At 33.4% G+C, this 25,381-nt stretch overlaps 1 protein-coding gene across 3 annotated transcripts in view; it reads left to right on the top strand.

Annotated features, from left to right (window-relative positions):
- Nucleotides 1–2,038: 2,038 nt before the first annotated feature.
- LRRTM4 (leucine rich repeat transmembrane neuronal 4) overlaps nt 2,039–25,381 on the top strand; it is an 844,832-nt gene continuing 821,489 nt past the window's right edge. Inside the window, exons 1-3 of one of the 3 annotated variants that reach the window (XM_056116615.1) lie at nt 2,039–2,324; nt 2,600–2,749; nt 4,629–6,175. In XM_056116615.1, the coding sequence (XP_055972590.1) occupies nt 2,746–2,749; nt 4,629–6,175 (1,551 nt within the window). In that variant the 5' untranslated portion in view covers nt 2,039–2,324; nt 2,600–2,745. Of the gene's footprint in view, nt 2,750–4,628; nt 6,808–25,381 lie in introns of those variants that run through there. The other 2 variants (XM_056116614.1, XM_056116616.1) reach the window with 2 other exon arrangements.

The following is a 25,381-nucleotide window of genomic DNA, read 5'->3' as shown; positions in this document are numbered from 1 at the left end:
GTGTGTAAATGTGAATGGGTGTGTATAAGCAATGGCAGAGATGTTCTTTCCAATGGAATCTTTGACACAACATTTTTTGTTATTCTTTCTTGACTATGTCTTCATAGTTTATTTAAGAGTTATGCAACTTATTTTTGACAGCATTCTTTACAAAATTTGCATATGATCTAATATCTACTTTGGCATACAGCATCCATTAGATTTGTCTAATGCTGTACAAACAAAATTTCTTTTTAGTTACTAATAACATGAAAGTCATAACATCATATATTTTTTCTAAATAATTTTCAAAACCTTTTCTTTATTTTAAATCCAATAATGTAATATATATATACATATATATGCACAATATACTTACATATAAGTGTATCTGTTTCAGATGTATCCCATACTAGTATCTTAAAATAAGACAATGTGGATAAACCAAAAAATCTATAAAATATAAAATAAAATGCATTCCAAATTCTTTATCAAGAAGCATGCTCTGTTTTTTAGTACCCATGGAAATAAAAAAAATATACAAAATTTAATTTTATCATTTTTCTCCTGTTATATTTTCTGTCCCTGCCATACTATTTTCTCCATCATGGTGACTATAGGCAAATATGGTCTATTTTGCTTTTAATATAAGAGTGTATTCTCTACAATATGGTATTTGTTTTTATGTCAACTACACTAAAGAAATGATATGTTTATTATTTATTTTTATTTAGTTCCTTGAAGGATATTCTCATTTATTAATTATACAATACTGCTTCTTTTGGTGTGCATTTGCATCTTAATAAGCATAAGCCTCAATTCAATGACATACATTCCTAAAACGAAAAAGCAACCATCAATGGGAAAAAGATATATTGGAGGGGTATATTATACCTTTCTGTTCTTTAAAAAATATCTTAATGATTAGATAACTTTCCATGACTATCTTCTCATAAATCAGAGTAAAATTTTATGTTGTACATTTGGTACCACCCTTCTTTATTAGTAATTTGATAATCTAAAGCGAAGTAATATTCAATGATCCACAGCAATTCTAACTGCATATTTAAAATTCATTTTGGCTTCTCACGTTTGCTAAATTAATTTTGCAATCTCAACTAGCAGCAGTACATAAAAAATCTATAATACATACAATTACTCTTCTGAAGTGCTCCAAAATCTTTTAATTGCCAGAATAATATGAAGTAAATATGTGAAAATGAGAATCAAAGTGGAAGGCATGTACAATGTTTTTTTTTTTTAAATTTAACATTGCGTTCAATAAAAGTATGTAGGTTTTTAAGAATCCATATTGTGGGTGTTAAATCATTTTATTCCTTAACTCTGAATATAATTACAAATTGTATGAAATACAAAGATGATATCAAACCCATACTTTTGATTTTCTGTAAGTGCACAATTTGATAACCTATTTGTATAAGTTTTGATTTTTAAAAAGTGGCTAAACTAAGTATACCAATGAAAACCTACACATACCTCGAAACTTCATAGTTGGTAAAATATGTAGTGAAAAAATGCTTTAAGACTAAAAATATGCACTTTTTAAAAGTAATGAAATTGGCCATTCAAAAAATGTGCTATGTGGCAGTGTATTTTATTATAAAAAGTTAGTTTTTTATGCTTGATATGTATCTTTAAAAGTGATCTACTTACATCTTTCCTTAAGTAAGATTGCTTTTCTATGTGGATTTTCAAAATAAAAATAATGTTTGAAAGCAGAATCAAAAATTAAATTCAATTTGTTTCTGTTGTTAAAAAAGATGATAAATTCCCTGTGCTATAGGCGAAAGAAAAAAAATTCAGGTCAAGGCAACTTTTAAAAACTACCAACTGCCTCAAAATTAGATAAGTAGTATTTTACTTAATATTTAATTATCACTGTCTGGAAGTCCCTGGCATAAACCTTTCATCATTTATATTGTTGGAGAGGGGGAAAAAAGTGCTCCTGTGCCTTTAATTTCCCTCTCTGAGCGAGGGAAGGCTGCACTCCACTGACAGGCTCACTTGTTCCCGTCTTTAATGTGCAATCTGTTTTCTCCAGCGGAGGGCACTCAGTGTATCACAAACTCAAGCATTAGCACCAACAAGCTCTGGGCATCATCAGTCTCTGGAAAGCCTTCTGAATTAGACAAGGGCTGCCTCTCAGCACAGCTACAAAACACTTTAAACCTGACCAGCTAAATGGATAAACCTAGCCTGCATAGCTTTTAAACTGGGGTCTTCTCACACAGCACAGGAGGCCTACTTGCTTCAAGAACTGCAAATCCAGAGGATGAATTGCTTTATCTGGGAATGGCAAAAGCCAGCACCATAAGGAATGCCAGGTACTCCGAAGATTTTCTCTCTTTCTCCTCTCTTTTTCAGAGAAGTTGCTTCCCTTCCGAGATGGGCTGTAGCTCTTTTGCACAGATTGCCAATTACTGCTGATGGGTCTCTTGTGAATTACACAATGGTCCTCAGAGCCTAGAGTCCCTCCCCCACCCCCACCCCCACGCTCTCCTTCTCCCTGCCCCCCCATCCCATCCCATGCTGATTTTTTATATATATTTATAATATATATACATATATACATCCGTCTTGCCTGTCCTCTCCGGGGAAGTTTCTATGGGCTACTAGCTCACATGCGGGATCAGAACGATGTGAATGACAGCCGCACTGTGTCATGAAGGTGATGGTGATTTCAACGCGAAAGACCAAATAAGAAGAAAGCTGAGAGCGGGGATAAACGTTTTTGGATGACAAAGGATGGGTAAGTGAACTTTTGTTGTTACCTTCTTAGCAAAGCCGATCCTGGGGCTTCCTAACATCCCCCGCCAAAGCTTTAGCAGATAAAAGACGGGAAACCGGCAAAAGGAGGCAGTCTCTTGAGTTTGCCAGTTGACTCACTACAGAGTTGCAGTTATAATTTTAGATCATTTTCTTCTTTGTAGTTTTTTTCCCTTTCTTTCTTCTTTTTAAAATCCGTAATTGCATAACACGGACTTAGACGCGAGAGAAATATCTTTCAGCCTGTCTCTACCGGATGCATAGCCACAGCTTGGGAAATGAGCAGGAGATAAATAATGTGTTTGCTTCTATTTTGTGATCATATTAATAGTGTTTGTATTTCTGGTGGCTGTCAGGAAGATTGTTAACACTTTACTGCTTATGTGCAGGGGTGGGGTTGTTACTTTATCAGAGGTCGCACAAGGGCTTGTTTTATCTTTGAAGCTGTATCCTGAATACAGCTTCCAAATTTCCAGCAGTCATTTGCCAGTCTTATTTTTTTCAAGTGTGACTGGTTCTCCTCCGCCCCCCCCCCCCAACCCCCCTCACCGCTTCTCCTGTCTGTGAGAGCTGGAATGTATTTCAATGAGTCTATAGCTGGCAAGAGGACAGAGGGAGATCAGGTTTCAAATTTTAAAAGAAAAAAAAAACACCTAGTTCAGTAAAAGAATTTTTTTAATGGAAGCTTGAATGGCTGTTAGTTACGAATATGAATATTCAAGAGGAAAAAGAAACTGCAGTGTACGTCAGTTTTCTTTTTTAACCCACCACTAAGAAATAATAAATCTGTTGATCGATGAAAGAGGTCCCTCAACATACTGCTTCGGAAATGCAGCATCAGTGCCAAGAGAATGCAACTTTGCAGGTTCTCTGAAGTTAATGGAGGTAGGGGAGGGGGAGAAAAATGTCCGAGAAATTTGAGCAGGAGGGGGCTGAGGGGAAGGATAGCTGTCAGCTCTTTCCCCCCATTTGCACAAGCAACTGTTAAAAATAACAGGGCTCATCCCTTCCCATATCATTTTGCATTTTATGGAAATCTTAAAAAAGATTAGACAGCATTAACTTTGGTGTGTTCTTTGTTTTCAGTAGTTAGGTTAGGGCTCTTAGCCCTTCTACCACTGGACGGGGTGCCAAACACTCCATGCATGTGGAGAGCACATATGTTTATTAGCACACTAAGAGTATCTCATGTTGATCAGAATCTTCAGAACATGCTTTGCCAGTTGGCTGCCCAGGCTAACCTTGATGCCTTCGTGTGTGTATGTGTGTGTGTGTGTGTGTGTGTGTGTGTGTGTGTGCGTGAGTGCATATAAATTGTCATCTCATTACGCAATAAGACTATAACTTTAGGCAGGGCTAACTTGGGTTACTTTGACAGCTTTCTGAAGCTCCTTTGCCATCTCAAGCCTGTTTGCTCAACTAGATAAGATGCACAAGTGTTAGGTTTCTAAGTCACATTTCTTTTTCTCCCATTACCATAACAGTCAGTACCCTTTTCGGAGTCCTATTCAACAGTGACTAGACCAATATCCTTGTTATCAATATGTCCACATGAAGTGGTGAGACAGTATCCATGGTTCTCATTGCTGGTGTATTTATGAACTCCGAAACTCGGGAAGGCTTTTCTTATTTCTGTGGCACTGGAGCATTTGAAAATCAAGGAAGAAAGAAAGGAACCTAAATAGCTAAGTTGAAACAGAAAAGAAAATAGGGCTTCAAACGGTAAATGCATTGTTCCAAAATCAACTGTATGATTATCCGCCCCCCTACTCCTGCACGAAATTATCTTGATATAGATGAAATGATGGTGATTGATATTAATAGACTTACAATGTTCATTTATCTTCTTTTGAATATTGTAGGTTTCCGTTTAATTACGCAGCTGAGAGGCATGCGTGTGGAGCTGATACTCCTTCCCACTTTGCTGCTTGCTATGCTCACAGGGGCTCAGAGAGCTTGCCCGAAGAACTGCAGATGTGATGGCAAAATTGTGTACTGTGAGTCTCACGCTTTTGCAGACATCCCTGAGAACATTTCTGGAGGGTCACAAGGCTTATCATTAAGGTTCAACAGCATTCAGAAACTCAAATCCAATCAGTTTGCTGGCCTTAACCAGCTTATATGGCTTTATCTTGACCATAATTACATTAACTCTGTGGATGAAGATGCATTTCAAGGGATCCGTAGACTGAAAGAATTAATTCTAAGTTCCAACAAAATTACCTATCTGCACAATAAAACATTTCATCCTGTTCCCAATCTTCGCAACCTGGACCTCTCCTACAATAAACTCCAGACATTGCAATCGGAACAATTTAAGGGCCTTCGGAAACTCATCATTTTGCACTTGAGATCTAATTCATTAAAGACGGTGCCAATTAGAGTTTTTCAAGACTGTCGAAATCTTGACTTTCTGGATTTGGGTTACAATCGTCTGAGAAGCTTGTCCCGAAATGCTTTTGCTGGCCTCTTGAAGTTGAAGGAACTCCACCTGGAGCACAATCAGTTTTCCAAGATCAATTTTGCTCATTTTCCACGTCTCTTCAACCTCCGTTCAATTTACTTACAGTGGAACAGGATTCGCTCCATTAGCCAAGGTTTGACATGGACTTGGAGTTCCTTACACAACTTGGATTTATCAGGGAATGACATTCAAGGAATTGAGCCGGGCACATTTAAATGTCTGCCCAATTTGCAAAAACTAAATTTGGATTCCAACAAGCTTACCAATATCTCACAGGAAACTGTCAATGCATGGATATCGCTAATATCCATCACCTTGTCTGGAAATATGTGGGACTGTAGTCGGAGCATTTGCCCTCTTTTTCACTGGCTTAAGAATTTTAAAGGAAATAAGGAAAGCACCATGATATGTGCAGGACCTAAGCATATGCAGGGGGAAAAAGTTAGCGATGCAGTGGAAACCTATAATATTTGCTCCGAAGTTCAGGTGACCAACACAGAAAGATCACACTTGGTGCCCCAAACTCCCCAGAAGCCTCTGGTTATCCTTAAACCAACCATCTCCAAACTCGACCCCATCCAGCCCACCCTTGAAATACCAAGTCCTTCCCCCGGGTTTCAGATTCCTGGCGCAGAGCAAGAATATGAGCATGTTTCATTTCACAAAATTATTGCAGGGAGCGTGGCCCTCTTTCTCTCGGTGGCCATGATCCTCTTGGTGATCTATGTGTCTTGGAAACGCTACCCAGCCAGCATGAAGCAACTTCAGCAACACTCTCTTATGAAAAGGCGGCGGAAAAAGGCCAGAGAGTCTGAAAGACAGATGAACTCGCCTTTACAGGAGTACTATGTGGACTACAAGCCTACTAACTCTGAGACCATGGATATATCCGTTAATGGATCTGGGCCCTGCACATACACCGTCTCTGGCTCCAGGGAATGTGAGGTATGAACCATGATCCTCCTAAAAGCATTTCTACTTCGGGGAAGGAGAGGTAAATGTTTGAAGCTCTAGAGGTGTCCCTAATCACTAGAAAGATTAATGACCCTTTTGCTTTCCTTTTTTGCTTGGTGTGAAAGGTTACTTAATTAAATTGCAACCACCAGAAAATTGACTGCTTCCCCCTCCCCCTTTAAATGGTTGAAACTTGAAGGAAGTTCATCCAAGGATGAGATTAAGTTGGAATAAAGCACTATGTTAAAACACCTTTTTTTTTTTTTTATCTTTTACAGTTTGTGTATAGGGGTTGGACTTACAAACATACATACATAAAACTTTTCATTCTGAACTTATGTCTGGTTCATGGTGTGTGATTTTGTAATGGAGTAAAGAAACAATGGGAGGGGGGTAGAGACTTAATTTAAAAATTAAGTGATTTTACCAAAATTTCAGGACATAATGAATATTAAACCAAAGAGCAATTTACCCGAGGGTTGATTTTGCTGTAAATTTTATTTTAATTAAAGCATGCAACAGGGATCTCACAGTGTTTGGGTGTTATTTGTCATTAGTTATTATACCAGCATAGAGAATGTCAGAGGCCTACTGTGTAATTGTATTAGGCTTTTAAAGATGTCCTTCCCTTCCTTCCTCCCTTCCTTCCTCCCTCCCTCCCTCCCTCCCTCCCTCCCTCCCTTCCTTCCTTCCTTCCTTCCTTCCTTCCTTCCTTCCTTCCTTCCTTCCTTCCTCCCTCCCTCCCTCCCTCCATCCCTTTCTTCCTTCTCCCTTCCTTTTTCTCTCCTTCCTCCCTTCCCTCCTTCCTCCCCTCCTTCCTCCCTTCCCTCCTTCCTCTCTTCCTTCCTCTCTCCCTCCTCCTTCCCCTCCTCCCCTCCCTCCTCCTCCCCTCCCTCCTCCTTCCCCTTCCTCCTCCTTCCCCTCCTCCCCTCCCTCCTCCCTCCCCTCCCTCCCCCCTCCCTCCCTCCTTCCCTCCCTTCCTTCCTTCCTTCCTTCCTTCCTTCCTTCCTTCCTTCCTTCCTTCCTTCCCTTTTTTCCCTTTTTTCCCTTCCCTCTCTCCCTTCCCTTCCCCTTCTCTTAAATTACTGGAAATAGATCACTTTTCAAACGTTTTCTTAAATGCTGGCTATTTGTATGTAATCAGAAAAAAAAAACCAAAAAACATAAATCCCATGGTTTGACTTTTTCCCTGGTAAAATCAGGTCATGGTATTGTGGATGGTTTAGCAATAACATAATGACAGACAAAATAGGGACTGTTTGTCAGTATTGCTGTCATCTCAAAAGAAATACTATGTATTCTTGTTAAACTTATTCCAAACTAAGTGATGCCAATATTTATAAATAAAAAGAGATCTGAGTTCCGGGTATTCTCCCTTTTTATAACATTAGCCTCAAATGAAAACATTTCATGTTGTACTATTTTCATCTTCATGAGACTGTTTGGACCCAGTTTCTTTTTACTTAACTCAAAGTTTACTTATAGGATCATTTTCATGAATAGAAAATAGTCACAGTTTTTCAATTTGTTAATAAATAATAGTGACACAAATTATTGTTTCTTAGCAAAGCTAATAAAAAGAATTAGATTAAAGGCCAAGGTTTTCTTGCTAGAATAAATTAATGAAGAGAGCCTAAATTCTGGTATCATAGTACTCCATTTTGGATATTCACTGTTTTTCAAAAGAAAATTTTGATCAGCATTTAGTGATTTATTGCTTTTAAATACTAATTATAATATCTCAGAAATGTATTATGTTCTTTGACAATGCACATTATCAAATATTTTCTTAGTACTAATGAAGTAATTTCTGGCAATATACTGAATTTGAAATAATCCCCAGCTCAGTATAATTTGGAATATTAAGGTCTTCCTCTCCAAGTTCATTTTCTTTTTTTATGTGTATGATTGAAAACAAGAGTAGTGCAATAAATTCAAAAAGAAACATGTATAAGCAGTCACCCTTAAAAATTAAAAAAATAAAATATTTCATATTTAAATGTATAACAAGGCTTGATGTTTTTATTAGACTGAATTCATAGATTATGAATATTTGTAAAATAAGTTTATTCTGCATTCTTTTACATTTTGTGATCATCCTAGTGGCTAGTAATGGGAAAGAAAATTCCAGGTAATTTGTTCATGTTCTCTTGATATTTGTAATATAATGATGGTTTTCAGTTATAAGAATCACAAAGAAAGAAGAAAGATACTATAAATGAAAATATTTGGTAAAACAGTAGTTGAAACATTTTCACAATCCTTAAATTCCATAACTGTTTTTTATAAAAGCCCTAGGCATTATCATGACAAAACCAAAATAAGAGAAATATTTTCACCCCATAAAAATGTGAACGATTCAAACCACATTTTGGTACTAGTTATGCTACATAGAGTGAATCTTGTGCTTATTAAATTGCACTGGTGTTTTGGGAATAAACATAGTGGAAGGCATTAAGTGTGAAGAGTTCAATTAACAATAAGACTATTGAGTTGATACGGGATCCTTACTGAAGTAGATCAAACTCTCCATGCCCTAAAACGTTAAAAATGGTGCCTATTAATTTAAGATTATAAACTCTTCACTAACAAACTGGAGTGGTTAAATAAAAACAAATTTAAATGATCACCATATTTTTCAAACCTAAACATAAAAAATGATAGATTCCTGTCGCAAATAATTCTATCTTTTTGATAAGATGTTCACAATTTTACAATTGTAGGTGCTTATAAGAAAAGAGAAAATACAACTTTTTAGAAAATTATATGAAAACAGTATTTTCCTTTATGTTTTCCTCACTCTGGAGTAATGTGTCTCTTTTTAAGAAATATTCTCATAGAGAAAGCTTCTCTAAAAAAGGAAGCTGAGAGAAGTATAGTTTGTCCAAGTTTCAGACTTCTTGAGACAGCATAGTTATTTGATTTTTGTCTAGGTTTTCAGAACCTCACATACATATAGCTTAAAAGAAAACAAAAAGAACCATCTATATTGTTATATTGTGAAATAGATTTTTCAAGGAAAAATCTCTACATAATAAAGCCATAAATGTTTGACTAGAGAATTTAGCAACAAATGCTAGTTTTCTAAGCTAGTGCCTTGAAAAATTTACATTGAATTGAAAATTCCAGTTATCCAACAAATGTTTATTTAGTTATTCTAAAGTTAAAATATTAATTTTATTTTTTCTATTTATTATAAAGAGAAAATAAACATTAAAATTACTAATCAGAATGATATCTTAGTTACTGCACTTAAGATAGCATGCTATTTTCAAAATAAATGTCTGTATGTCACTTTACGGTTGCCAACAATTTTATGGCAATGTATTTGCAAACATAGGGTGCAGGCATTTTGTGAAGCTTCTGTTCTTTAAATTGTGTCGGTATTATTTAAAAGTCACTTATTACTAAACTGTCTACAATTGGACCAATGAAGCCTATAAAACAGCCTTTGGACTGAAATAGACATACAAATACTGGATTTTTTTTTTTGTGGTAAAATACCATAACTTTGGTTCTATTTTTTATAATTGTTAATTTTTAAAACTCTACTTGTATACACAATACTAATATAAAAAAGGGAAAAAACTATAATAACATAAAGAGTTAAATCACCTATCTATAACAAAAAAATATAGTAGATCATTATAAATAATTAATAAGATATATGGCACAATTCTATTAGCTACAGATATTTCTATCATCATCATACTTTGAATGGGCCAATGTACTTAGTTGAACTGGAGCATTTCATATGCCTGTACACATAATGTTCTGGAACGAGGACTTAAAGCCAAAAGGTACAGCTTTTGGCAAATTTGTCATTAAATGAAAAAAATTAAAAGACATACTATTGAAAATAGCTTGTGCAACTTTGTATAGTTTTTTCTTATTAAAAATATCCCATGAATAAAGAAGTTGGTTCATTCTGTATACCAAAATTTTACTTTAATATTATAGAGAGAACACAGTTTTGCTGACAAAAACAGAACTTATATAGTCATTAAAAAACTGGAAGGGAGAACATTTTTGTTTTTTCTCTTTGATTTAAATAAAAATTAAATGATAAGAACTTAAAATGAATTTAAAGTGATCTCTAAAGAGATTCTTTTTCCATACTGTTTTAAAAGTTAATTAATTGAAATATAAAGTTTAATGATCCCTTAACGCTAAAAGTGCTGCCATTAGAATGGGAATACAGATGATGTTACATAGTTATATATTTTCCAAAAATTTGATATTTTAGTTATATTCTTCAAAATCAAGTAAAACATAAAGATATTATTGGTCAGTTTGGTATATTTTTATTTTACTGCCATACAGTTGTTGGTATATATTATTTCTAAGAGTTTACGTTTATATTAAATGTATTTGGTCAGGTTCGAGCTATTGATTTAAGAGGGATTACTAATTTATTTCTAGAACTTAGAAATTGACATTTTGAAGTATACTGAATCAATTTTCAAGAGCAAAAGCGTGTGTGTTAAAAGAGGAATATAATTAAAGCAGGCCCACTATCATTGAGTTTGATTTATAATTCATTAATAGAAGTCTATAGAACATCAACTGTATTTTTGATGACTATTACTTTATCATGTTAAAAATGTTATAATTGAAACCTTACTTTGTATATTCACATAAAGTGTATTTGTGTGTGTGTATAAATATATGTGTGTTTGTATATATGTAAGTATGTGTATGTGTCCATATACAGAGACTATACATTTATTTCAATCGATATTTTAAAAATTAACAGCTAAAACATAAGTGAAAAATATTGAGTTTTGATTATCAGAATTCATTACTCAGGAATGTACTTCTTAATGTGGACTTTAATCTTCTCTAAAATTATAACTATCATATATAAATAATCCAGTGCTCTTAAAAATACACAGAACTTCAACTATACATGATTACTTGGGTGTCACTTTGGGATGGTCACTTCATTTCTTTGTGACCTAATTTTAAATGAGTCAAGTAGTGCAATATTAAAGTTGCACTCTTGAATCCAACTCAAAGTTTTTCTCAGACTTTTACACTTCACAAAAACTGTAGTTAATCCCAGGATTAGTAGAGCAAGATACTATGTTGGGGAAAACTGAACTATTTATATTCTTTGCCAATGAGAAAAGAAAGCATCTCTTGAGTTAATAAAAGTGGTTTATGCAAAGGAGTGCCATATACTTTCCACTGGAAGAGGTAAAACATTTTTAACACATGAGTCTGCACATGCATATTACTAGTTCTCTTCAGCCAAGTAAATAGTTATTTTGAAACATTTTAAAGTGTGATTCTTTTAAAAGTTTTTGTGTACTGTATTTGATTTTTATAAACTTTATTTGGGATTATTTTCATTAACATTTACACAAATGCTGATGGTTAAGGTGACACTTTTAGAAAAGACTGACATGGCAGATTTAGGAAATATTTTTGAACTAAAATAAAATTTTGAACTTCTTTTCCCTGAATCAGCTCACATTAACTTCTCACAAAGTTTTGGCAATTAGTTTTCTGTTAATACCCCAAGAAAGTATTAATTATAGTCTTAAGACCATGTACATTTTAAAACTCTTCTAAATCTTCATATGATTCCAGAAATTTTCTCAAAACTTTTACATATTTAATCAAATCTAGTTATCCTAGTCATCAGCAATTTAATTTACAGGTTATTGTTTGGTAGTTGCTTGGTCATGTTAGCATTCAGGATTTGGTGACTCATCAAAATTTTATGATTTACTAAATCAAATTGAAAAAAAAAAGCCAACCTGTGTTTCACCAGTAACTACTGTTTTATGACTTTTGACAGTGAAAGCATAAAATCATTTAAAATACATGTGAAAGTTAAAATAGCCTTTAGAATCCCCAAACTTTCATTTATTGGAACAGTTCAGGGAGATTTCAGTATTTTTTAAAAAAGATAAATTGTGTGAATATTTTTCTTATGTAGTTCATAGCCACTGCTATTGTGATTGTAACATAATGAAGTTGGACAAAAAGCACAGTATATACTATGATATCAAATTCACTTGCTTTAAAAAAAATTGCATTAATAATATTGAAACTGCTTGATATGTACAAAGGCAATGATTTGTACCTCTGCCAAAGATTGAAAAAAATATAATGCTTTTTTTCTAAAAAAAATTAAGGCCTAAACCAATATAGCTATGAGAAATTTAAATTCAGTAATTTAAATAGAAAATGGCTGACTTTACATTAAAACTTATTTATTTGTAAACAGTGTTTGTGGATGAAATTACAGCAAAATTAATATACATTAATATGAGATTAAAGTAATGATGAGAAAAGAAAAATTCAATAAGTTTCTTTTCCAAAAATTAAGATAAGCCTAAGTGAAAGTTAAATATTTTTTAAAAAGCTGATGCCTAGGTATTAGATAACTTATAAACAGATATCATATGAAATGTTTAAAGTTAGTGTTATTTGTACATGTAAATGAGATATCTTTATATTTTCATTTTATATGAATAATATTATTCAATACAAATATCTAAGGCACTTTAAAGTATTATAGCATTTAAACAATTTATAAAATAAATACCCATACCTATCACAGCATTTCTAAAAAAATGGAATGTGTACTGCACAAACATATTACTTTAACAAATATATATATTATACCTTTAAATAAAACCTGTTCTTTAACAATTTATCCACTTTATATGAATTACCATAGTAATAAATATTTGAGAGAGACATAACAATTATTTTAAAATATATTTCCTCTGTCATTGGCTGACTTTGTCAGAAATTTGGTGTACTCACTCAATTGTTTCTTAAAAGAATCATCCTAGCCTGTGTTTCAGTCTTTTGTGTAACTACTGAGTTACCAGCACCAGATTTAAGACACAAACATTTATTTATTTTTTTAAAATTTTTATTAGTGAAACACCATGAGTTATAGACTTACAAATTTTTGTGCTTGGGTTTCAGTTATACAATGATCAAATACCAATCCCCCCACCAGTGAAAGACACAAACATTTATAATCATTAATTTTAGCAAGAAGATTCACCTTTTTTTACAATTATTATTTTAAATATTTATACTTGTAATAAAAAGATGCATTGGACATTTTTAGCAATTTGATTTTTAAAGGAAATTGAGAAACTGTAAAGTGAAAAAAGCAACTAAAATATCAAAATATTTTATGCTCATTTATAATTATCATTTTTATTTCCACTTCAATGATTGCAATTTCAAATCCCATTGAACTAAAAAGCTAAAATTTGAGCATTTTTAACAGAATATTTGAAGCAGACAAGCTAGGATACTGCAGTTTGATTTCCTTAAGAAAACTTACACATTTTCAGGTTTTCAGTAAGCAAAATATTCTTCTAAACCGGAATATGTAGTGTTATGAATTTTCTGCATTCTGTGTTCAATTTTAGGACTTGAGGAAATATAGCAAAACTAGTCAACTAATTCTGAAATAGCAAATGATACAGATGACAAATTCTTTAAAATGTTTTCCTTTGAAAGGCCAACTTTATAATTCTTGTCCAGTATATTTTATATATATATTAAACTTGTCCAGTTTATTTTGAGAGCATAAAAGTTGTTATTTTACTACCTTTTAATTAAATGTCATCAATTATGGATTATCAATAAATTTTATTGAATGTGTTAAACAAACAAACAATCGGCATAGCTTTGGGGTATAACCTCATGCTTACTTTTAAGATTATCTTCCTTCAAGTCACATTTGTTGAAACTTTGTTTCTTTTATTTTCCTCTGGAGATCTAATTTTTTGTGATTGTGAGAACTATTAAAGACTGGTTTCTTGTCTTCTTTTAACTGATTCATAGTAAACATATTTATACTCATACCAATACCTAAAGTTGTTTGTTTCAGCATAAATGTGATCCTTATACATTTATTTCACCATTAAGCACTCAATACTTAACAATTTTAAATTGACACCAGCAATTGTGAAAGATTTCTTATAATTTTTTTAAAAGACATATAAGCTAATTATGTCTGACCATTGTTTTAGTATGATCTCCATGAATAAAAATTTTTCTTTCTGTATTTATAGGTAGGTCTGTAAAAATAATAGCAGAGGTCAGCTTTGAATCACTTTAGGTTGATAATTTAACCACAATATGGACAACATTGCATTGGTCCAGTGGTTATATTAAGGGGTGAAGAAAAAGGGTCTCAAAGATTTGCAACTGACTCATCTTGCTTTTGTGATATTAGACAAGTAAATATATATATATCTAACCTTTCTGTGATAAAAGGTTCTTTTCTATTAAACTGGGATAATAACTTTCCAACTCACTTGTTGAAAATGATTAATGAGCTACTATTTAAAAATCACTCTGAACTGCTCCATGAAAGGCCTAAGTGTAAATATAAATGATTAGCCAGAAGTCCTACTGTCTACTGAAAAATTCAAACTACAATGTAGCTGTTTTATTTTCATTGTTATTATTAGCTATAATGATGGTTATAATACTCCCTGATGTAGAAACAAGTGTTGTGGTTACATTTTTACTAAAGTGAATAATAAACCTGACCTTTAAGTCCCTTGTCTGAGCTGTAATTTAGTTTGGGTACCAGACACATTAATATTTTTAAAATACCTCAGCATTTGCAAAATAATTCATTGACTGAACATTTTATTCAAGATTAGAAAGAGCAACTTTGACAAGTCTTATTTTGTGATTATACTAAAGGGTAAAATTAATTATATAAATGATATATACATTTTCGGTTGAATCAAGTATTGTTCATTGGTTCATATTCTTATCAAGCTGTGGCTAACTTTCACTTATGGACCTGGGAGATTATATGCGTTTGTCTTGCACACGGGTGTTCCAACTTTGATTCCTGATTTAAGTGTGTGCTGCTTGAATATCACAAGGAGAGATTTCTGAGCACATAACCTGGGGTAAGCTCTGAGTACCTCCAGGTATGGTCCAGACTTTCTCAAACAAAACAAATAAAGGCTGTTTTCATTCCCTTAGAAGAAAAATAAACATTTTTAAATAATATGCAGGGCTGGAGCGATAGCACAGTTGGTAGGGCGTCTGCCTTGCACGCAGCCAACATGGCCGACCTGAGTTTGATTCCTCCGCCCCTCTCGGAGAGCCCGGCAAGCTACCGAGAGTATTCGATATGCCAGACACAGTAACAACAAAGTCTCCAATGGAGACGTTACTGGGCCCGCTCGAGCAAATCGATGATCAACGGGAGGGCCTTTACTTTTTACTTTAAATAATATGCAGAGCATTCTTTATAAATAATAATGTAATATGTGATATCAAGAAAATATATTTCTTCAAAATATATACAGACTTATAGGATACTCTGATGTTTCAATAAATAAATATTTTTTTTCATTGAATGTAGTATCAGTTCTTACTATAATAATGCATGAATATATGCATTATTCTTACTCCTGGCTCTGTGCTCAGGGAACTTTCCAAGTGGGGATTAGTGGGACTATGTACTGTGCCAGGAATTTCTCTAGCCACTGTAACTTAAAGGAAATATACTTCTTTTAAATTTCCCCTTGCAATAGTTCTAGTGATGAAGAAATACTTTTGTGTGCTATGAAATAGAGGACACTGCTGATAGAACTTTTTACCAAAAACCAATAGCATATGGCAAAAAAGAAATAAATGTTCTTTTTTTGTTAGAGAAGATAAAAACTCATTTTCTTTGAGATTGAAAAGGCAGAATTGTTCCTAGTTGAGGATTCTGCCAATTGATAAATATGACTATTTCAATTAAGTATTCCTGATTGTGAAAATAACCACTGGATTCACTGACCCACTGTTAGGTATTCCTGAGCAATTAGGACACAATCTGTTGATTCCATAAGCCCTCGTTCTGACTGGAGAACCATTGGATGATTTGAGTCTTAGGGGTACCACTGGTTAGGTTTTGTCTTTAGAAATTGGTACTGTTCTAAAAAAATCAGATGACTTCTTTCCCAAGGCATAATAATCTTGGTGAATAGTTGAATGTTCACTCAAGGAAGGTGAGGGTACAATTAAGAATAAGTGTTTTTGTAAGTGGGGACTTTGCTCAGGGAAACTGAATCTAAGTTTCATTCAAATGTTTCCCAACCTGCACACGGACTCAAATTCAGAAATGGATCACATGTGCATAATCCATGTTTAGTGATTCAAATTGGGCCTCTGTCCCGTGATCTGGTACTCTTCCACTGTCACACATCAACCAAGAATTTAGAGGATGGCTTATATTCTTGATTTTTTTTCTCCTTAATGTACAGATACCAAGATCAAAGAGATAGCATCACATATCTTCTGAGGGAAACTCTTTCCATTACTGTTTGGACTCAGTTGTCCCTGAGGTAACTGTACCTACCCTGCCTTTGGCAGTTAGCTGCTGAGTCTAGGTTCAGTCACACAGGATCATTCCAGAAGCATTTAGAGAGATGCTCCTTCCACAGTCGCTGTTTCTGCTCTATCTTCTGACCCAGAACATAGAGTGGCAACAAGCGCATCAGCCTTGATTTTGCTTAGTATTTTCTTCTCTAGTTGCCAGGATGTCAATAATATCATAATCTTGGTATATTGGAATATGTTCTACAGTATTGTAACGAGATTTAAAACACAAACAAACAACAACAACAACAAAAAGCCCAAAAAACCATTAATTAGGTTCAAATCTTAAAACTTGAAATACAGGATAACGGCCAATGTCACTGTCACTGTCACTGTCCTCCCGTTGTTCAACAATTTGCTTGAGCGGGCCCAGAATGTCTCTGTTGTGAGACTTGTTGTTACTGTGTTTGGCCTGGGTTGGAGCAATAGCACAGCGGTAGGGCATTTGCCTTGCGTGCAGCCAGCCCGGCTGAGCTGGGTTCGATTCCTCCGCCCCTCTCCACCCCTCTTGGAGAGCCTGGCAAGCTACAGAGAGTATCTCCCCTGCACAGCAAAGCCTGGTAGTGTACCTGTGACGTATTCAATATGACAAACACAGTAACAACAAGTCTCAAGATGGAGAAGTTACTGGCCCGCTCAAGCGAATTGATGAACAACAGGAGGACAGTGCTACAGTGCTACAGTGTTTGGCATATCGAATATCGGCTAGCTTGCCAGGTTTTTCATCGCCGCCGAGATACTCTAGGTAACTTGTTGGGCTCTCCAAGAGGGGCGGAGGAATCGAACCCTGGTCTGCTGGGTTGGCCGCGTGCAAGGCAAATGCCCTACCCGCTGTGCTATCGCTCCAGCCCCAATGGCAAATGTAAAGAAAAAAAAATTACCTTTTTATGAATCATAATCCTTCAGCTTCTCTGTCCATTCTTGTATTGTTTCATTATTTTTCTCTCTCTCATAGCTGGAGGGGAAGATACAGCTTTAAATCAACATTCAAACTTTTCATCCTTTCAGTTTTCCCACAGAGCTTCTTATTTGGTCTCTCAAGCCCTTTTCAAAAACTATGACTCAGCAACACCCCCACCCAGCAACATCCCCCACTTCCCTTGAAATTTACCTTTGTTACGAAAACAGAGTTTAAGCTAGGCGACTATCACCTCGCAATCTTTAAAATATCTACCCACAGTGGGTGGCATCGTTCACTTTGGACAAAACTGTTGTAGCATAACAATTTTCTTAAAAATATGTATACGATTCTCCACCCAAACAGGAACATTGGCAGAGATAATTTGGCCAGGAAAGAAGAGAGCATCCATTCTTTCTCATTTTATTTGTTACTGAAAATGTATTGGAACATTATCTTAAGAAAATATTTCTCAAGAAAATTACTTAAAAAAAACTTAAGAAAATATTTTATTAGTTACTAAATATTAGAGACATTAATATTATGTGATATGAAGAGTATCATACAGTGGATTAATGTGACTTGATCCACTGGAGAAAAGAAAAAAAATCTTTGATTCACACTTAGAAATGCAAAGGTGCTGTCCCGGTTTCTTACTGGGGTCACCCCTGATGATGCTTGGGGGACCAAGCAATGCTGGGATTGAGTCTCTTCCTTCTACATGCAAAACTCAAGCACCGGCTACCTCTTGCCTAACGAGGCATTTTCCAATGTTCCACCATTTTCTCCTTTTAATAAATGCTTCTCTTGATAATACTGAAAACATAAGGTTATTTATCTAAAAGAACATTTAAAATTTTTAACCGTGCAGGGATACATTTTTTTAAAAAAACATTTTCTATATTTAAATTGTTTACCTGATTTTTAAATTAATTTAGTATTCAAATTTTGTAGATTATATACTTGTAATTTAAATATTATATAACGAATAGAATCACTTTTAACATATTTTATGGGAGAAGGGGATTTGGGTCACGCCCAGAGGTTTTCAGGGCGTATTCCAATTATGTGCTCAAAAATCACTCTAGCAGTGCTGGGTGCTGGGATACAAGAGCTAGCTGCTTTCAGGGCGAGAGTCTAAACATTGATTAAAAGAAAAAATAATGACCCTACGATTATTTCATTTTTTTTCCCTTTCTGGACAATTCTATTGTTTCCCACCCTCACCATTATAAATAATTCTTTCGTGGACTTTTCATGAACATACATTCCTAAGAGAGAAAATACATAGTTAAAGTTTAAAAACGTCAAACTTCTTCATTTATGAGACCAAATTCCCTGTCAAAAGATAGATACACAAGTTTTACTATATATATTGCACAAGTTACAATTTTTCTACATATAAACCAAAATTTCATTTTTAATAACTGTTTCCAAACTTTAATACATCTTTGACTTCAGTGAAATAGGACCTTAATTTATAATCTTGTGGTATTAGTGGACTTCTTTGTTTCAATTATGATTTATGAGTCAAGAATACAGGGTTTATAACAATAATAGTTTGTGTACATTCCATTTGCTACTATTTATTTTTTTTAATGGGGGTTGGTTTCTTTTGGGTCACACCAACCTTCTCAGGGCCTCCTCCTGTTGTGCTCAGGGAGATTCTGTGTGCAGGGGATTGAAGCCAGTCCCCTTCCTGCATGTTTGCATGCAGAGCTTGCTCTTCCGCCCATCTGTCCAACTCCTTTACATTGCAGTTTACTTTGAAAATCTCTTTTTGTGTTATGTATGAGTACAGCTAACCATGTTTTGAAGATTTTCTCCATACCTTTATTTATTTTTTAATTTTTATTGGTGAAACACCATGAGGTACAGTTATAGACTTACAAATTTTTGTGCTTGGATTTCATTTATACAAAGATTAGATACCCATCCCTCCACCAGTGCCCATTTTTCACCACCATGGGTCCCAGTATCCCTCCTACCCCCATAACTTTAATTTTATACTTATGTAATCTGTAATATATAATATAATAATATATAAAATGTCTTAGTATATATTATGAAATATAGACCAAGTAGTCTTTCCTCACTAAAGAATGATAATTTTTCAAGTGCTTTTTACCTGAAAATAATGTCATTTTTTACATATCTATGCCAGTATAGTGCTTACTAAATTCTTCCTACAGTTTTACTCTTATTGGAATCTTATTTTGTACTATTATAGTTTTAAAACATACTAAAATTTTTCTGAAATATCTTTATGTCTATTTGATTATGCACATATATTTTAGCTATTTGGGGGGAATTTTTTAATTGTTATCTTAAATATAAAATATAAACTCTCTCATGCTTCTCTCTCTTCCTTAGTCTCACTCTCTTCTTACTTGATCACACACATATCCAGGATTTTACTTGAAGTTTATGGTTCTCTGAAACAATTTATAAATAATTGAAATCCTTATCATTTTCAAGGGTAGTTGTATTATAAAATGAAATAGAGTTCTGCTTATATCATTCATTTCTTACCATCCCAATAAAAATTTTGATTTGGTTTGTTTTGAAATTCCAAAACATGGATATGCCATGATTAAAGAAACTTTTTATCAAAATCATTAATTTAACAGACTAAGTTAATTTTTTTAAGTTTGAGGGAAAAATAATTTTGTAAAACAAATATGTGATTCTTCTCATAATTAAATATTTTATTTACTAACTTTTCCATATTCAATCTACACCTGTTAGGATATGTTTTATGTATTTATGAATACTTAGAGGAACATCTTTTGGTTCTTAATTTTATTAAGACTGGCTCCTGTATTTTCAACTATTTTATTATTAAATTCATTCATTTACATATCAAACAAAATGTTTTGTCTACCTATATTAGTAGGTAAACACTGTTATATTCATAATGGTAGATAAAATATTTGTCTAGGTAAATTTTTATCATACCTACAATCTACTTTATAAAATACAAATTAGGCTGAACATTAAGCTTTAATAATTTTTTGCATTTGTTTTTTTTTATTTTCTTTGTTTTTTTTTTGTTGTTGTTGTTGCCAAGCCTTCTACTTATGCTTTTAGATATTGATTATATAAGTGGTATGATTTTTTTTTCTGAAATTAAGTTTCTGTAATATATTATGGATTTTCTTTCATAGTATACTCTCCCACATTAGTTTTCGGTGGTATTCTTTTACTTTGCTTTCAATTTTTAAATTTATTTAAGTTAAAAGCTGAATGAACATTTTCTTTGTCAGTTGACTATTGGTAATAGTTTGTAGCCCAAAATTCTTTTACTCATTAACATTAAAAAATGGATGTTAAACTTTTATCATAATTTATAAAATACTACTCAATATAGTTTTTTTGATGTCCCTCTTTTAATTAACATTAAAAAAGTATGAAAAGTTTTAACATTTGTTTACATCATTTGTTCTAAAATCTGAAGATTGAATTATATGCTAATAACACATTTTATGTAATGATGACATTTTCCTAAATATATTTTCTCATCACAATTTTGTCCATTAAATCATTATGAAGTGCTATACTAGAGAGTGCTAGTGAGGTAGGTGTTTCTTTGACATGCGCTTTTCATTTCCAATTAAAATCACTACTCCATTAAATGTCCTTTTTTCATTAAGATTGTCATTTCCTCAAAGCTGTATGTTTTTACTTATTTAATTTACATTCAGCACTTTATTTTTAATTTAATTTTGTTCATAGTACCTAGAGATCTTCAAATTTGTTATTTATTAGGAATTATAACAGTGTTCTAATTCCCCAGTGTTCTAATTTATCCATGTATGTGATTTGAATGATGACATCCATTAGTAGTCTGTGATAAACTAAGTAATTTTACCTTACTGTTTTTATCTTACCTTTTGCATATTTACATTGATAACATGTTTTATCCATATCACAGAGGTCTATACCATTTTCTGGTGAAGGACCAGATAGTAAATAGTTTTCCACATTGTGGAGTATATGGTCTTTTAGTTCTTCGTTGTGAACCACACAAAGTATGTGAAGAATGATACATCTGTGTTTCAATAAAACCTTATTTCAAAAATTCTATCAGGCTGAATTTGGCTCATGTTTTCCTGTTTGCTGACTCATGCTCTAAATCATTTTCATATGCTTATGAACAAGTGTGAGTTTTAACCCACAAACTGAAACAATAGAATTTTATTCTCAACTGGTTTCTTCCTCTACTATTGCCCATTTGTGTCCCTCTCTCTAACTAAAAGGTTCTATTCCATCACCGATTGGAAAAAGTTTCAACTCACTGCAATTTTTCACTAAAACTAATCAAATCATCAGACTACTATTGCAAAGCACAGTGCTGATGTCACTAGACTTTGGCTTTAAAGTTTGTTGTGTCTTAACTTTTTGTATACCTTTGTCTCACACACGTCTTTTCATTAGTATGACATTTAATTATTTTATAGGGGTAGTGTTTCAAATGACAAAATTCATTAGGGCAGAAAAATTTTCTTCATATAATTGTTTATTGTCATAGTCATAATATATTTGCATGTTTTGTTATACAAACATACTTCATCAAAACAAATTGTGTATAATTTGTTATTTTTCTTACTGTATCAAAAGACACATCTCTAAACATTTATTTATTTATTTACTCTGTTGCTTTGCTTTGTTTCGGGGTCACATCTGACTGTTCTCTGGACTTACTTATGACTCTGCACTTAGGACACCATATGGGGTGCCAGGAATTGATTCCAGGTCAACCACATGCAAGGCACTGGTTCTACTATCTCTCCATCCCAGATAAGCATTCATTTATTAAACAATTTAGTTGAAAGTATTGCATATTATTTTGCTTTGTATGGATTACAGTTTTGTGTATATGGTTCTTTATTTGTTGAATAATGAATTCAGGTTGAGCACTTTATACACATGTCTTCTAATTATATTGAATTGTTTTAAATATTTGATGATCTTTTATCACACCATCTACCATTCCCCACATCAACATTCAGAATTAGTGTTGGCCAAGATCTGTTCCAATTTAGATCAAATAGTATTCCCTCATTTTAAAATTATCACCATTTCTATTACTTGTGGTATATGTCATTTCTTAAGTTTATTGGACCTTTGTGTATTTCACATTCATTTTTTGTGACAATTCATAATTTTCAGGACTTATAATAAGGTTAAAATTAGTGTATTCAGTTATTAGTTTCTATAAACATCATCACAGTTTTTCTCAAAAGTAATATTGGTCCTTTAATTATTTTAGATAGCATTTTAATTATATAATCATAGTTAATATTATATATTCTTTCTATGATTATTTGGGTTTTTTGCCTTCATAATATAAAATTTTATTTTGCTGTAATGTTTTCTGTAGTTTATTTGTTTTGCCTTTAAAATGAACACTTATGATAACGTTTTTATAGTTTTGATATTTTGTATGTAGATCATTACAAACAATTGACTCTTTTGTTATCATAAAGATTATTTTATTATTCCAAATAAACTACCCACTGCCAATAAATATATTTGTTAACTTAGAAATATATATATATATATATATACTTATGGAGGTTTTACGCATACACATTAGAGTGTGGATTATTTAGTCACATGTACATGTTTGTAGATGTAAAAATGTATTCAAATATATTAACTCTTCCATTGAAAGGGTTCAATGGAACTCTTTCAAGTGCTATTTTCTAAGTGCTTTCACCTTATGCTTGATATGATTGATTAAATTATGTTTAAAATTCTATTTAAAATACTTGAACATCATTTTATGCAGTTGCTATAATTTTGAAAAGTCATTTTAGATTTTTAAGTACATGTATCATATATGTATATATGAATATATACATATAGTATGCATAGTCAATACCTTGCTTTTATTCCTTTCAACTTCTTTCAGTCCATTCCATAAACAGATGTTAATTATTTGCTTCATAGTCTTCTGAATATTTTATCTAAATATCTGGATGGAGAATTTTCTTTCCAAATAATATTCTACTAGCTGTACTTCTATAAATTCTGTATGCTTTTGCATTTATTTATTTATTGTAATATGTTTTTGACTTTTCCCCAATTCAGCAAATAAAGATATACTCTTTGTTTTAAATTTATTAAATTGTTCTTTAGTTATAGACAAGGGAGATGTCTGAGGATTTGGAGATGAACTTTGAAATTATTTCTCAGTGCACAATAAAAATTTCTTTGACACATTTATTGCAATTGTGTTTTTTTAAAGAATAATCTGGAGTTAATTAACATCTTTAAGATTCCAAATGTTAAGACCAGAGAAATTGTACAGGGGTAAAGATTTAGGCCTTGCATCCTGATTGAGTGTGGCCAACTCCTGTTCTTTTGCATGTTTGTTTGGGGCCATAGAGGGTTGTGTTCACAGCAAAGTCCTGGTTCTACACTCAGGGATCACTCCTGACAGGACTCTGGTTACCATATGGATGCCAGGGATTGATCTCAGGTCACCAGAGTGCAAGGCGAGTCCTGGAGTCATCCCCCACCCTTTTTAAAAATATGAAATACACATTTATTACTCATGTCTGCAATCTCTCACATGGATGTGTCTGGTATTTATGTTCTTCCACTATTCCTTTCATATTCCTTTCATATTTCTCTTTTTTGAATTGAATTACTAGGAGATACATAGTTGCAAATTTGTTTATGATTGGGTTTCATCATTATAATATTCCAAGATCCACCCCTTTGCCAGTGCACATTTCCCACTACCAATGTCCTCTGCCTATGTCCTGCAAACACCCCACCCTATTCTGCCTCTATGGCAGTCACTTTTCCTCCCTGGCTCTGGTTCTGGCTCTCTCTGTCTCTCTCTCTCTCTGTCTGTGGATCTGTCTCTGTCTCTCTGTCTCTGTCTCTGTTTCTCTGTCTCTTTGTATCTCTGTCTCTCTCTCAATCCTTCTCTCCCCCTCTCTTTTTCTGGGCATTATGGTTTGCAATACATGGTACTGAAAGGTAATCATTTATACCTGTAGTCCCCTTTCACACAACTAGGTAGTGTTACCCTAGAGATCCCCTGAACACTGAAGGGTGGCCTGTGTAATCCTGGAACTGCATGATTTGAGCATCCTTGGGCCATAGCACTGCATCACAGGCACGAGTAGCAAGAACCTTAAGATGGGTTCCGCAACTTCCTCAGCACCACTTGGGAGATCTTCTCTCAAATGAAAATTCTAAATTTTTTTTTTGGGGGGGCAGTCACACCCGGCAATGCACAGGTATTACTTCTGGCTTTGCACTCACTCAGGAATTACTACTGGCAATGCTTGAGGACCATATGGGATGCTGGAAATCGAACCCAGGTTGGCTGCATGTAAGGCAAACTCCCTACCCGCTATACTATTGCTCCAGCCCCCAAATTTTTGATGACTCAGCTTGTATTATTTTTATCTATGTATATATAGTAAAATATCAATATATTGTATATATATAATTGTTCCTGTGAATTTTTATACAAAATTACTTATGAACTTCCCTAAGATGAACACACTGGATTTTCCTTTTTTATTATGATCGCACCCATTTCTTTTCTTTTTTTATCTATCTATTATAGATCCATATTTGAATGTGAAATATTAGTTGCCATTTCTTACTGTGCTTGGAAAAATAATATTTTATAATTTGGTTTCTTTCTTTTTTTTTTAATGTCAGAGATGGAACCAAGAGGCTCACACATGCATTTGAGGCATTTACTCTATCACTGAGTCACACCTCCCCAAACATTAAGCCAGTTGTGCTTCTAATGTCTACTTTGGTTTAGGAAACAAGATGTCCTTCTTTTATTCATTATACTGTTCTGATTGCTAAAATTCACATTTTTATTTTATACTCTTGGTGAGATTTCTGAAAAGGACTCGAACATGCTTAGGAAGCTCTCA

The sequence above is a fragment of the Sorex fumeus genome, unplaced genomic scaffold, assembly GCF_029834395.1.
Source record: "Sorex fumeus unplaced genomic scaffold, SorFum_2.1 ptg000003l, whole genome shotgun sequence".
NCBI lineage: Eukaryota > Metazoa > Chordata > Mammalia > Eulipotyphla > Soricidae > Sorex > Sorex fumeus.
This window is presented reverse-complemented; position numbering and strand designations above follow the sequence as displayed.